Source organism: Anopheles maculipalpis, chromosome 3RL (genome assembly GCF_943734695.1).
Source record: "Anopheles maculipalpis chromosome 3RL, idAnoMacuDA_375_x, whole genome shotgun sequence".
NCBI classification, from domain to species: domain Eukaryota; kingdom Metazoa; phylum Arthropoda; class Insecta; order Diptera; family Culicidae; genus Anopheles; species Anopheles maculipalpis.
The window spans coordinates 75,451,767-75,466,607 of record NC_064872.1 but is presented as its reverse complement, the minus strand read 5'-3'; the positions used below and the strand labels follow the sequence as shown (position 1 = coordinate 75,466,607).

The following is a 14,841-nucleotide window of genomic DNA, read 5'->3' as shown; positions in this document are numbered from 1 at the left end:
GTGGAATGCGCTGTTTGTAGATTATTGCAATGAACGAAATCAGCCAGGCGTCCGAGTTCTGGGAGTTTACCATCAACTCCCCACCACGAACGACCCTGCACCTGCAGGACGAAACGATCGTCAACGAGAAGGAGGACATCGAGCTGGTCGTGAAGGCTGAGAGCAACCCAGCCCCGATCGTCCGCTGGTACAAGGACGGCAAGGAGGTAGTGGCCGATGGTAAGCGTATCGTCATCATCGCCGAAGATGGCCGCTACGTGCTGAAGATTCATGCTGCCAACCGCGACGATACCGCACTCTACACGGCCGATATCATCAACGATTTCGGCACGGTGACGGAGAAGTCGCAGGTGAACGTTAGCACCAAGTCGAAGGTGCGTGAACAGCTGACCGCACTCACCTGCAAGGAGGGCGAAACGAATGTTGTGCTCGAGGTGAAGGCGGACGGTTATCCGCGCCCGAAGGTACAGTGGTACATCGACGATGTGGAGATTACCGAGTCGCGCAACGAATTCAAGCTCCAGGAGGATGGACTGTACTATCAGCTCGTCTTAAAGGAAGTGAAGGCTGAGCTGCAGGGTGTGTACAAGGCGAAGTTCACGAACGACCTTGGATCGGATGAGACGAGCGCCAAGACGACGGTACAATGTTCGCCCAAGGTACGCAAACCACTCGTCGATACCGATGTGGACGAGAACACTACGCTCACGCTGGAAGTGGAGATCTATGCCGAGCCAGTGCCGGAGGTGACCTGGTTCAAGAATGGTCAACCCATCCAGACCGATGCTCGGTTGACGATCAAGCGCGATTCGCAGCGCGTCGAGAACTACACGCTCTCGCTGACGATGGTGCGTGGCGCAGATTCGGGCGATTATGAGGTGCGAGCTGTCAACTCCATGGGCACCGCCACTACCAAGGGCCGAGTCGTAGTTCAAAGTAAGTATCGCAGTGTTTTACACCAGTTATCCTTTTTACGGTCTGACGCGTTATATAGGTGACATCGGTGATATTGGGAGAAGAGATCGTGATCAGAGCACGATCTGCGAAAGTGATTCTTCTTGTAAACTAGCTGGGTTGTGTGCGTTGATGCTACCGCTATATGTTGGTTTTTCTTCTTAATACTGTGTTTCACACTGTATCGATAGTTTTTTTAAAAGCTACACACACACACGCAAACAAAAACACATATGTGAGAAAACAACCCTGTGATAATACCTTCTATATGTTCGTTTGTCGATTTGTGAAACCCATAACCTCGTCCGCGTACACGCAGCTGTATATGTAGAAGAGCAGGGTGACGGGGAACCACCGCTGGTGGTCGAAGAGGAGTCGCACGTTACCGAAACGGTAGCGTTCGAGGTGCAAGAAACTGTATTGCAGGTCCAATCGCATGAACCACAGATCGTACAGGAACCGGAAGAGGAGGAGGAAGATACAGAGTCGAACGTCATTACGGTGGAGCTGGCGGAAGAGATTACGCTAGTGCAGGAAGTCATCAGTGAGGTTATGATTGCAGCACCGATCGCGGTACCGGAACAGGTGCCCGAAGCTGCAGAAGATGCCACTCCAAAGCCTCCGAAGAAGCAGCCGCCAGTGGAGCCGATCTCCGTACAAGAGGGTAACAACTGTAGGCCACAGAGGGAGTCGTTTTTGCCTGCCATTTTTTTTTTTTTTGTGCTAGATATTAGTCACTTGCTCCTGTCCACCTCTCTTGATATTGCTCCTCCGTGAGAAAGCGCTGGCTTAGATTAGATGCATAGACTTTCCTTTCCTTCTGCAGCAAGCCAGCCGTGTACATAGTTATTAGCTGCCATGTGCAACCAGAATGGGTTTTTGTTGTGTTTCCTTCATGTCTACTTTTAGCCACATATAGCCCTCTTGATAGCGTTACAGCATCGAACACGTTTGACACAGCCTCACCTTAGTAGTGATGGTCAGCAAACGGATAACAAAAAAGACCTTCTGCTTTCACCAGGTCACCATTCTGTACAAATAACATTCTGTTTTGTATATTTTTACCCAAATCACACTACGTTGCGTCTATATAAAAAATCCTCAAATGTCCGCAACTCAACATCACAACCCACCACACCGCAATCTGTATGTCCACGGCATTCAAACTTCCACCCACCAGAGGCCATTGTAGCGAGCCCGGGAGAGAATGCCGAAGCCCACCGTATGATAAGTGAGTGTATGAAGATCGGTCAACACGGTGAAACGATCATGGTGTCCGTGTGCACCGAGGAAAGCCACGCAGCAATAGTAACAGGTAATTGTTTTGTACGGAGTGAGGCCCGTTCTTAAGTTTTCATATGTTTAGTGTTCTTTAAAATCCCTTTCCCAACCCCCTCAACACGATCGTGTCCAATCTGTAAGTTTTACATGTTGGGCAGTTTTTTGTGTACTTCCTCAAATATTCCTTCACAAAGCACAAATGGTGCATGATGCCACCAGCCAACCACTATTTCACACTTTACATTCCAACCCTATATCTGCAACACTTGATCACAGCCAAGCACGTTGCCCGTTCTTTCACGTATCCCTTTTGTATCCTTTTGTTACGAAACTACCACACTGCACTGCTACAACAACCAAAACCCATCACACTAGGGCCGGAAGAATCACACTCGATACATCAAATGCGCGCCACAACGGTCATCTTCGAGGAGGACAGTGGTTCACCGATTGAAGTAATGCAGAAGATCATCTATCCGAACAAACCGCACGCATCGGCACTGCACGTGGAGGAGATCGATACGATCACGTTCACTTCACCCGAACAGAAGCGGCAGTATCAATCACAACTAGCGGCAAACGATGCCTCTACCGGTACACGCACCGTAATCGAAGAGATCGAATCGGATAATGAAGCTACCACGAAGGGCAAACTATCCCGCGGTGTGTCGATCACATCCGCTTCTGAAGATGAACTATTCTTATCGCGTCAAAACAGTCGTACCGGAGTGGAGAGTGAGCTAGCGAAACCAACTAACGCAACGCTCGACACTAGTGAGCTTCAGAAAGAGAATGCGTCACAGGAATCGTTTGATACAAAGCAGGAGAAATTAAAGATGGAGGACGTTTCAGACTCTCCACGTAAGGGTAACCTACTCGAGACACAGGAATCGTTTGACGCAAAGCAGGAGAAATTAAAGACAGAGGACGTTCCAGACTCCCCACGTAAGGGTAACCTACTCGAAACGGGTGTGCGCGAAGAACGTGATGGAAGGAAGTCGATCGAAAAGAAGGTATCGTTTGAGGATGAATTACCCCAGCAGGGCAAATCTCTTGAAAGGCAAGAGCTTACCGAGAATGAACCAGAACAACCGGAACCGGTACAGGAGGAGCTAGTGGAGAAACGGACGGCAAGTCAGAAGGCTCTTGCGAAGGAACCGATTGTTGACGGTACAGTCGATGAGAGCGCCAAACAAGCAGTTATGAAAGATTCACAGGAATCGACCCGGCCTGAAGGTATACTAAAGTTACATCCCAAAAACAAACACAGCACACTACACAGAGAGACACACTCTACAAATCTTCGCCGAACAGCACTAAAGGCTCACGACAGCATGATCAATTATTTTTTCCTTCTTCCCTCTTATCAACCCTCCTACTTACTATTGCTTAACATTGGACTTTTGTGTAAATTGTTATTGGTTTTTCACAACAAAACAAATGCTTTACTAATCTTAATAGTGTCTATCTTATGCAAACTGCTCGCTCGGACTAAATTCCCTCCGTTGAGGAGGATCTCCGGATACTGATCGGTAAGTTATCGTACTGTGTACCTTGCTATTCGACAAGGTAACTGCTAAATTATACCACAAAAAAGACACAAACACACACGTATATAAGAATTTCACGTTGTAGATAGCTGTTGTACATAGACGCCATTTTTCTTTCTTTCACTGATCGTTCTACTTCTTAAGCCGTGTGAAGTTATGTGTTTATGTGTGTCAATAGTGTCCTGGTTCGATTCTACTTAGCTGAACAGTTTTAGTGGGCAAATATTGGGAAATTCTGTTCTTTTCTTTCTTCACATTAGTTAAGTCGAAATTATGTACATAGTGTTTGATTGGTGAGATGATATTAGATCATAATTGAGAGCACTACAAAACAAATGCAAATTCCTTTCTTTTGGCTAATTTTCACCTGTACAGTCTACCGCTCATCAGCTGCTCCTATACTGCTCTCCCCGTCTTGTCTGATGCCGCCTGTCTGTCACTATCTCTGTCACTAGTTGAACTGTATATATATACTGTTTTGTACATATGGTTATGGTATTGATACTCTATAATATAATATCTATTTCCAACTTCACTCACAAGCAACTATCGGAACTAACCAGCCCAACTCTCTAGTGGTCGGTAGTTCGGCCTGCAGCTGTCCACTGTACGCTGACGTGCCTTTCTAATCGTACACTTTTGCCATTACCAATTCATCCAGCATCGCCGGAGATCCTCAAGACGGATATTGCTGACGTGACGACGTTCGACTCGCTCCCACTCGTCTGGACGGTGGAAGCCGATGGTATTCCACGCCCGGAGGTATCCTGGTACCATAACGACGAGCTGGTGAAGGCTAGCGATCGTATCCGCATTACGGACTCGGGTGTAAGTAACGCTGCGTGAGAAGAATGTGATAGTGAATGTAAGTCCAACAAATTTTCCCTTCTCACAGACCTCGTACAAGATCGAAAATCGTGACGTGAAGGAGGCAGACGCAGGCGAATGGAAAGCCGTGGTAAAGAATCGTATCGGCGAAAAGTCTCTGCCAGCGAAGCTGACCGTTATTCGTAAGTTTGCAACAAATCTCCTATAACGAATCCAACGTTTTCTAACGTATTATCGTCCTCTCCTAATTGCAGCTTGCAAGGAATATCGTCGTCCAAAGTTCATGAAGGGCTTGGAAAACATTTCCGTCCACAAGAACGAACCGGTCTCGCTTACCGTGACGCTCACCTCGGACCCAGAACCGGAGATTACCTGGCTACAGAACGGAAACGTGATTAAGGCTGACGACTTCATCCAGATGAAGACGGAGATCAAGGAGCTGGAGTACAATCTGAAGGAGATCACGTACACGCTGCAAATTGATCAGGCCCGCCACTACGACACCGGTGATTACACGTTCCAGGCAAAGAACAAGTACGACATTAGCGAATCGAATGGTCGATTGGATGTGCTATTGAAGCCGGAGATTGAAAACTTCCACGACACGACGGTGCTGCCGTTTACGCAGGGTGTGTTCCAGGTGCTGGTTAAGGCGAACCCGAAGCCGAAGGTTACCTGGACGAAGGATGGGCTTAACCTGTGCAACAATGATAATTGCGATGTGATCGCTGACATTGAGAAGGAGGTTTACACGTAAGTGCATACCATGGGAGAGTGCTTGGAAGGGCGAGCGATGTGACTAAAGAATGATTCTTCTATTCGTCTCTCAATAGACTCGTGATTGAATCTTGCGCTCTTGCCGAACATGGCACCTACACACTGACGGCTTCAAACGCTCAGGGAGAAACTGTGGCTACCGCAAAGCTTAACGTGCACAGTAAGCTCATCATAAGTTTCGCTTTTTTATATTAAATAACGACTAAATTTCATCCCAACTCCACAGCCGAGAAGCCCAAGTTCACCAAGGAACCGGACAGTCTTACCGTGCACGATTGGGCCGACGTCTACAACAAGGTGCTGGTGCAGGGTGTTCCACGTCCAGCAATTCAGTGGCTGCACAACGGCACCCCGCTCGATACGCAGCAGATCGATGAAGAATCGCAGGAACCGAAGATCAAGATCGTCACGTCGGGCGATACGGAGGTGACGAGCGAACTGTTCATCACCCACTTCGGACCGGAGCTGCAGGGTGAATATTCCTGTCTGGCAACTAGCATCGGTGGTGAAACCGAGGCCAAGTTTAACATCCAGGTCAAGAACGAACAGCCTGTATTTGGTAAGGGACTCGATCGATCTTTGGACCTGGAGGAGGACGATCGTTTGGAGCTGCGCTGCATCGTCGATGGTAGCCCTCTGCCAAGGATGACCTGGTACAAGGATTCCAACGAAATCAAGGCCGACGATCAGTAAGTTTGGCGACACAAAGGTGCCACCACGGATCCAATTAAAACTATCAACTTTCTTGTCTTGTTCAGTGTTAAGATCACCTACGGTCATGATGGTATCTGTCGTCTGGTGATTGACAACGTTCTTCCGGGAGATAGCGGCTGCTACAAGCTCGTACTCTCCAACAAGAGTGGCGATGTGACCACCCAGTGTTGTGTTGCCATCACTCGTAAGTATTTTCTTGGTACAAGTCCTTCCTTCAAACGTTTACTCTCATGTCCCTTCTTTTCATACACCCACAGCAAAGCAAAAGCCTCCGGTATTTGTGCGCCCTCTGCAGGATCACAAGCTCACCGTTGGCGATACGCTGCATATGGAGGCGGAAATCGCAGGTTTCCCAATGCCCGAAGTACGCTGGTTCAAGGATGGTCTGCCGCTGCGTCAAACGCGTGGCATCAACTTCATCAACCAGCCGGATGGTTTGATCGGTTTCATCATCGATCGTGTCACGGCTGAAGATGCCGGTATCTACACGTGCGAGGTGAAGAACAAGAACGGTGAAGCGAAGTCTGCCTCGCTAACGGAGATCGTACCGAAGGGCAAGAAGCCACAGTTTGTCAGTGAGCTGATGAATGTCGGCATCGTTGAAGGCTTCCCGGTGAAGTTGAACGTCAAGGTGATTGGTTACCCGCAACCCTCGGTCAAGTGGACGCACAACGGTACGCTCGTGTCTGGTGATCGGTACAAGATTACCGAGGAATCCGAGGGTGCCTTTACGCTTGCGCTGGATAAGAGCACCGGTACCGATTGTGGCGAGTATCAGGCAATCGCAACGAACGAGCATGGAGAAACGATCAGTGCTGCTACGGTAACCATTCTGCCGACGACCGATCCTTCTCTGCCAGAGGAACCACCAAGCTTCCTTGGAGGTCTGCGCGACATCACGGCCGACGAAGGTAAGGAGCTTACGTTCTCGGCTCGCTTTGCCGGCAACCCCGCACCGGAAGTCATCTGGACGAAGGATGGTGAACCACTGCAACCGACCGGACGTGTTTCGGTGACGTGCGATGGAAAGAGCGTTGGCCTAACTATCACACCCGCCGAGATGTCCGATTCGGGCGAGTACGCTTGCTTGATGGCAAACCCGCTCGGAGAAACGGAAACGCGTGCCTCGGCCATTGTGCGCAAGGTGTTCCAGAAGCCGAACTTTGTCTATCCCTTCTCGGATATGCAACAGCTGCCTGGTTTGGAGGCTAAGTTCCCGGCCAAGCTGGTCGGTGTACCGCGACCGGAGGTGCAGTGGTACAAGAACGAATCTCCCATCCATGCTGGCGATCGGTACAAGATGAAGTACGAGGGCGATTGCTGTTGTCTGTACATTAAGGAGTGCGAACCGGAAGACACCGGTCTGTACTCGTGCACTGCAACGAACCGTGAGGGAAGCAGCACTATCGAGGCTAAGCTGGACGTCGTTACCAGAATGTAAGTCTGCTTGAGGTTCAAAATGGAGTGAAATAACTAAGTTAACCATAATTTCTTTCCATAGTGAGAAGCGCGATGAACCAACGCCACCTTCGTTCATGAAGAAGCTCAACGACATGACGCTACTGGACGGTATGAAGGCTAAGCTGACCGTGTGTGTTGATGGTTTCCCAATGCCAACGGTCGAATGGATCCGCGATGGTCGTCGTCTCGTCCCGAGCGAAAAGTACCGTATCGAGGCAGAAAAGAATGGTCTCGCACGGCTTATTGTGGATGATGTGCAGGAGGAAGATCTCGGCCGGTATAGCTGCAAGGCGGTAAACAACCTTGGTGAGGCTATCTGCCATGCCAACCTGAAGTTCGAACCATCCGACTACCGACCGCGTCGCCGCTATGTTAAGGGCAAGGGCAAGGATCTGCTCCATACGCCACCGTACCCACTGACGGAGAAACCAATCATCTCGAAACTGTCCGACCGTCGGCTAACGCTTTCCTGGCGCCCATCGATGACGACCGTTCCGCGCTATCCGGTTACCTATCAGCTGGAAATGATCGAGCTACCGGACGGTGAATGGCACACGACCCGGTCGGGTATTCGTGGCTGTTCGTGCGAGGTTCGCAATCTGGAACCGTTCCGTGAGTACAAGTTCCGCATCCGCGTGGAGAATCTGTACGGTGTGAGCGATCCTAGCCCGTACGTGCAGACGTACCGTCAGAAGCTGGAACCGGAACCACCAGTGTTCTATCCCTACCTTGGTCCGGGACGTGACTTCCGTCCAGATACGTCATCGTTCTATCCACGTGATTTCGATGTGGAACGTCCTGGTCATCGTCACCAGGCGCAAGCGCCCGAGTTCCTGCGTCAGGAGCGACCAGTACAGTACGGTACGAAGAATCACAACGTCAGCCTGTTCTGGTTCGTGTACGGCTATCCGAAGCCTACAATGACGTACTACTTCAATGATCAGATCATTGAGGCGGGCGGTCGTTATAGCTTCAGCTACACGCGTAACGGACAGGCGACGCTGTTCATCAACCGTATGACCGATCGGGATGTGGGTGTTTACGAAGCGGTCGCTACCAACGAGCACGGTACGGTGCGCCAGCGTGTCTGCCTTGAGCTGGGCGAATATCCGCGATTCTTGCAGCGTCCAGAGGAAGTGTTCATTATGGGCCGTCGTTCGGGACGTGTGGAGGCCAAGATTACAGGTGTACCATTCCCAGACATCAAGTGGTACAAGGATTGGCAACCGATTCACGAATCTTCTCGCATTAAGGTAGGATACCCCCCGAGAAATTGTTCCAACTCAGTACGCTAACCTGATCCTCTGCTTTTACAGATGATCTTCTACGAACCGGACACGTGCGTCTTACTGCTAACGGATGCGATCAAGAAGGATGAGGGTCTGTACTCGATCAGCGCTCGCAATGCGATCGGTTCGATCAGCTCGTCCGTGACGGTGCACGTCGAGGACAACGAGGAAGACTACGTGTACAATGCGCACCATCGTACGCCGTACGTGCGTGCCCGCAACAAGGTCTACCAGGACTTCTACGATCTGGGCGATGAGATTGGACGTGGCACACAGGGCATTACGTACCATGCGACGGATCGTTCGAACGGTCGTAACTTTGCCGCCAAGATCATGTACGGCAGTCCCGATCTGCGTCCGTTCATGTTCAACGAGGTGGATATTATGAACATTCTGAATCACCGCAAGTTGATCCGGCTGCACGATGCGTACGACATAAATCGCTCGATCACGCTCATACTGGAGCTTGCTTCCGGTGGTGAGCTGGTACGAGACAATCTGCTCAAGTACGATTACTACACCGAGCGGCAGATTGCGATCTACATGTACCAGGTGTTGCTTGGACTGGAGCACATGCATACGCGTGGCATCGCGCATATGGGCCTAACGATTAAGGATTTGCTGATTGCCCATCCGGGAAGCGACAATTTGAAGATCTGTGACTTTGGACTGGCCCGACGCATTGAGGACGATAAGCTGTACACGCTCGACTACGGCATGCCGGAGTTTATCGCACCGGAAGTGATTAATCGCTGTGGCGTTGGTCTCGGACAGGATATGTGGTGCGTGGGTATCATTACGTACATTTTGCTCGGTGGCGTTAGTCCGTTCCTGGGTCGTAATGATCGTGAAACGCTAACCCGCATCAAGGATGGCAAGTGGACGTTCGTCGGTTCGGTTTGGGAGAACATTTCGGCCGAAGCGCGTGACTTCATTACCCGTCTGCTGGTGTACGAAGAGAAGCATCGTATGACTATTCGGGATGCATTGAATCACTCCTGGTTCGATGTGATCTACCGTCGTACGTTCGAGGAGTACCAGATTGGTACGGATCGGCTGCGTAGCTACTACTACCATTATCGCGACTGGTACACGAACGCATCCTGTCGCACCTGGTACCGCCGTCGTCCGCTAATGAGCTGCTTCGACCATCCGTCGCGTATGGTCTATCCGCCGGGTATTATTTTCACGCCCGAAGGAACGCCGCCACCGATGCAGGTTGATGACATCCCGCACAAGCGCAAGAAGTGGGAGGAGTACGTGTCGAAGGACAACCATCCGGATTACGAGACGGCTTCGTTCAAGTCGGAAAGCCACTACCAGTATGGACCGGATACATATCTGCTGCAGCTGCGCGATACGACCTTCCCGTGCCGTTTGCGCGAGTACATGAAGATCGCGAAGCACCGTTCGCCGAGCTTGGTGTCCGATTCGAACTACGATGGAAGTGTAAGTATTGCTTAGTTTACCAGGTTTGTGTAAATCTCATGTTGTGCTGCTCTCCCTTACAGCTGCCCATCATTCGCGAGCGTCGTCGCTTTACGGATGTGATGGACGAGGAAATTGATGATGAGCGTCGCAGTCGCATCACGCGCTACGGAACCGACGATAGCATCACGCTTACCCGTCGTATCCGTAACGAGGTTGGTACGCGTCTTGGATCGTACGCGGAAGCCGAAGCATTGATCGAGTGCAAGCGCGAAGGTCAGCCACCGTTCTTCCGCGAGAAGCCACAAACGATCGCGATACGTGAGGGTGAACCGAACCAGATCATCTGCTATGCCGTAGGTGATCCGAAGCCATCGGTTACCTGGTTCCGCAACGATATGGTCATCACCGACACCAACCGCATCAAGGTGTTGGACGATGTGGACGGACGGTCGGTGATCCAGTTCCATCCGGCCACGCACAACGATGTCGGTGTGTATAAGGCGGTCGCAAGCAATCGTATCGCCAAGACGGTGGCCCGCTGTCGGGTCGTGATTGCCGTCATTCCGGACGCACCTGACGCACCGGATGCTGTTGCCGTGAGTGACACGGAGGTGTTGTTGCGCTGGAAACAGCCGCGTAGCGACGGTAACTCGCAGGTTATTTGCTACAGCCTGGAGCAGAAGGAGCACGGTAAGGTCGATTGGGTGGATGTGGCGTGCAATATCGATCACGAGTTCTTCCTGGTGCACGATCTGCGCCCGAACGTTGGCTACCAGTTCCGGCTGGCCGCGTACAATCGTATCGGCTGGAGTGATCGTGGTCTGCCCACGAAGACCATTACGACGCTGGACCCGGGTGCACCGAAGATTCAGATCACGCGTGCCATGAAGCATCTGCAGCAGCTGACGGAATCTGGTCAGCAGGTTGGTCCGGAAGAGCGCACGGGACGGTTGGATTACAGCTACGAAAAGACACCGCTCAAGTGGAGCATCGAGGGTAACTACAATGAGAAGTACACCTTCATGTCGGAGATGTCTCGTGGACGGTTCTCCATTGTTGTGAAGGGTCTGGAGAAGGCTACCGATAAGATTGTGGTGGCAAAGATTTTCGAACTGGGTGACGAGCGTGCAGCTGAAGCTGTTGAGCGTGAGTTTGATGTGTTGCGCACGCTGCGCCACGAGCGAATCGCTTCACTGTTGGCTGCGTTCCGTCCGAAGAACACATCCATTGCAGCGCTTGTCCTGGAGAAACTGCAGGGTGCTGATGTGCTGACGTATCTGAGCAGCCGCTCCGAGTACAGTGAGCAGATTGTGGCAACCATCGTGAACCAGGTGCTGGATGGTTTGCAGTACCTGCACTGGCGCGGTGTCTGCCATCTGGATCTGCAGCCCGACAACATTGTGATGGCATCGGTGCGTCAGGTTAACATCAAGCTGGTTGACTTCGGTTCCGCCCAGTACGTGTCGAAGCTCGGAACGAATGTTACCCGATCGGGTTGGTTGGACTTTATGCGTGAGTATCAGCCCATACTATAAAACCGATCGACACAGAGAAACGGTCATGCTTAAGATATTATCTTTCAAACAGCACCCGAGGTCCTGAACGATGAGCCAGCCCTGCCGCAGACCGACATCTGGTCAGTCGGTTGTTTGACGTATCTGTTCCTGTCGGCCACCAGTCCATTCCGTGGCCAGGATGAGGCAGAAACCCGTGCCAACATTAGCTTCGTCCGCTATCGCTTCGAGAACCTGTTCAAGGAGGTGACGGCCGAAGCGACGCGCTTCTTAATGCTGATCTTCAAGCGCGCGCCAAAGTAAGTGTTTCCACAGCAGTGAAAAAACGACGGCCGTATTAAGCGTGTTTCAAACTTTATTTTACACAGCAAACGTCCAACGGTTGAGGAGTGTTTCGATCACCGCTGGCTGGTACACACCGATTTCATGACGAAGAAGCGCGAGAGGGCAATCTTCCCTGGCAACCGTTTGAAGGTACGTTTATGTGTAATAACTTACAAGGGGCTATCTCAAATTCACCAAGTAAAAAAAAGGGTTTCTCTGGGGTTTCTGCAAATTATTTGTCCATTTACTACCTCTTTTTTTATCTTCGAATTTGTTGACGAATTTATGACGCTAATCCGACAATCTTACGGACGATCTTACATCTCTTTTTGCATAGAACAGAACTATGATCGATAGAAGAAACGATCACGTGGGAAAGAATCCACTCATTATTCTGATTTGAATTTGAATGAATTTTGTGGACTCTTCTTGTCGAAACACTTGCCGAAAAGGACTGTATCTCTACGATTCCAACTTCTTTTTTGTTATTGCCGTTATTCATCTTCTAGCAATTGTGATAAACCTAGCAATTATATAAGTGGCGATCGTTATCTTGATCGCTTTTCAAAAATGTTCTTCTTACAATTTTCTCAACATCTCAACTGAAACAATCATTCCTAGAAAGATCGAAATAAATTGTTTTTCATTGCGATGTATTAATGACATTAGCATGTCTTAATGCTCACAAGCTATGGGCAACTTAGTTCAGCAAATAATTTTGACTTACCTCATAAACTAAGAACTAAGAACTAAAAACCCTTAAGAACCGTTCCCCTGTAGTTTGAACTAACTATCCAACTATCAGCAAGTCTAGTTAGCCTTTAGATGGCCGGCGCGTCCTAGTAGTAGGTTGTTAAGCCCAGAAGAACCTCGTCCTCAGAATAAGATAGCTTCCACCGCACTCTATCCAACAATCTGTGTTTCGTTTTACTAATTCTTATTCTCAACATGTCTTCCTTTTCTTTGTTATACAGCAAATTTCCGAAGAGTATCATACGATGAAAACGAACGAAGCTACCAAGTCGGAGACGATCTCCAACTTTGGTGGACAATCCCCACGCCAGCTGTTGCGTTCCAACAGCATCCAGGAGGAGCTTCTTACCACGTTCTAATGCGCCACCTTTGCTAAAAACTAAAACCATCCCCCATCATAATCTCCTACCTATATCAGCAAGGTGTGCGTTCTGTTTCAGCGTTATTTATTTGCTTGCCAAGTCACCAGCCCCTGATCTGATCGCTCGTTCTACTGAAAGTTTCCTATTCGTTGCTATTTCATGCAATGCTGTAAATAGCACCTAGAACAAGATTTTTGTGCCCCATTTTATTACAAAAAATGCCCTCGACACCACCATCAACGTCCTTGTTTGACATCGATGGTACATTTGGTGTGGGGAAAACAACTCTATTACGTTCATTAGTAGCCTTTCACTGTCGAGTTTTCGTTGCTGTGTTTTATTTTGCTCACAATTGAAAAAGCTTACTACTTTTATAAACGAACGATAAAGAAAAAAATTAACTTAAAAAAAGCAGGTGTCAATAACACTTGCCCCCCCCCCCCAAAAAAAGCATAAGCAACAACGATTTTTAAAAACAATCATGTTCTTTATATATTATACATCGTTTATACACGCGACACACACACACATTTTGCCGGTATGTGATGGGAGAGCTTAAAGCGTGGACCGCGTGGACCCCCGGGGGATCTTTTTTTATATGACTTTTTTAACCGCAAAACCAAACACCACTGTTATACACATCCCTAAGAAAAACCGGGGCATTCGCCGGTCCACCCTAGTGCGCGGTGCGTTAACTCTTAGTTGTTTAGATATGAAAAGTTAGAGAGCGGCACGACACGCTGCTCTCCGTCCTCCCTGTCCGCTACCGGTGACTTCCGGTCTTTGCCAGGGTAGGAGGAAAGAGAGTGTAACTTATTTATTTGTATATTGTATATTTACTATTACTGCTTAGTGATACAAATTACTATTTGCTTCCTTGCCTCCTCCTGTTCGATCGTAATTCGATCGATTTCAAATGTTTTTTAGTTTTGTATATCAACAATTCGCCGAATTCGTGTCAGCAGACTCAGTCACTCGAACGATCGTTGACATTTTTTTTTCATGGAATAAAATTGTTTTTATTATATGTTTCTGCTCAAAGAATGCTTGTCTTAATGTTGTAATAGCTTAAGAGAGAATGGGATTTTTTTTTGATAAGTTTTGGGTAAGTATAATGAAAACTGTAAAACAGCAAATTCGGATGTCTTTTCACAAAACAAAAATATAACAAAACACCGTTAGGCAACGCAAACTTTGGTACGGAATATTTAGAATCTTTTGTTTCAACCAGCAACACTCACACTTAGCTTTCCTTTCTTCCCTCTCTCACACACACACAAACAGCTAACATTCCTATGCTCAAAAACCAAAAAGGAAAAAACCTCAACTCTTCGCACTTTTACCCTCGTTCTGTGCGCTTAGCTTGCCACCTTCCCTACACCTAATACTAATTCAACGGTAACAAAGCACGTTCTGGTATAACATAGAAGCATATTAATAGTTTCATAATTATAGTGACTTGATGTAAAACGTGAAAAGCACAATACACAATACACACTATTCCTGGGAAATACAATTTCATAAATAATACGCAACATAGGCATAAAGAACAAAGACGAGCCCTGCAATTATAGAAATCATGGAATCAATCCTTTCTTCCAGA

General features: G+C 48.8%; 2 protein-coding genes across 6 annotated transcripts in view; one reads left to right on the top strand and one right to left on the bottom strand.

Annotated features, from left to right (window-relative positions):
- Nucleotides 1–13,248, top strand: part of LOC126561245 (obscurin) — a 62,279-nt gene extending 49,031 nt beyond the window's left edge. For 3 of the 4 annotated variants that reach the window (XM_050217196.1, XM_050217197.1, XM_050217198.1), the window contains 15 exons: nucleotides 21–936; nucleotides 1,274–1,618; nucleotides 4,447–4,613; nucleotides 4,681–4,795; nucleotides 4,868–5,366; nucleotides 5,447–5,550; nucleotides 5,617–6,079; nucleotides 6,149–6,288; nucleotides 6,362–7,541; nucleotides 7,606–8,818; nucleotides 8,882–10,303; nucleotides 10,366–11,797; nucleotides 11,873–12,098; nucleotides 12,168–12,273; nucleotides 13,098–13,248. In XM_050217196.1, coding sequence (XP_050073153.1) covers nucleotides 21–936; nucleotides 1,274–1,618; nucleotides 4,447–4,613; nucleotides 4,681–4,795; nucleotides 4,868–5,366; nucleotides 5,447–5,550; nucleotides 5,617–6,079; nucleotides 6,149–6,288; nucleotides 6,362–7,541; nucleotides 7,606–8,818; nucleotides 8,882–10,303; nucleotides 10,366–11,797; nucleotides 11,873–12,098; nucleotides 12,168–12,273; nucleotides 13,098–13,235 — 8,466 coding nt within the window. In that variant the 3' untranslated portion in view covers nucleotides 13,236–13,248. Of the gene's footprint in view, nucleotides 1–20; nucleotides 937–1,273; nucleotides 1,619–2,134; nucleotides 2,270–2,610; nucleotides 3,081–3,155; nucleotides 3,472–4,446; nucleotides 4,614–4,680; nucleotides 4,796–4,867; nucleotides 5,367–5,446; nucleotides 5,551–5,616; nucleotides 6,080–6,148; nucleotides 6,289–6,361; nucleotides 7,542–7,605; nucleotides 8,819–8,881; nucleotides 10,304–10,365; nucleotides 11,798–11,872; nucleotides 12,099–12,167; nucleotides 12,274–13,097 lie in introns of all 4 variants that reach the window. The other variant, XM_050217200.1, reaches the window with a different exon arrangement.
- The window catches only part of LOC126562130 (leucine-rich repeat-containing protein 15-like), a 487,244-nt gene that overhangs the window by 186,773 nt on the left and 285,630 nt on the right, over nucleotides 1–14,841 (bottom strand). The window lies entirely within an intron of this gene.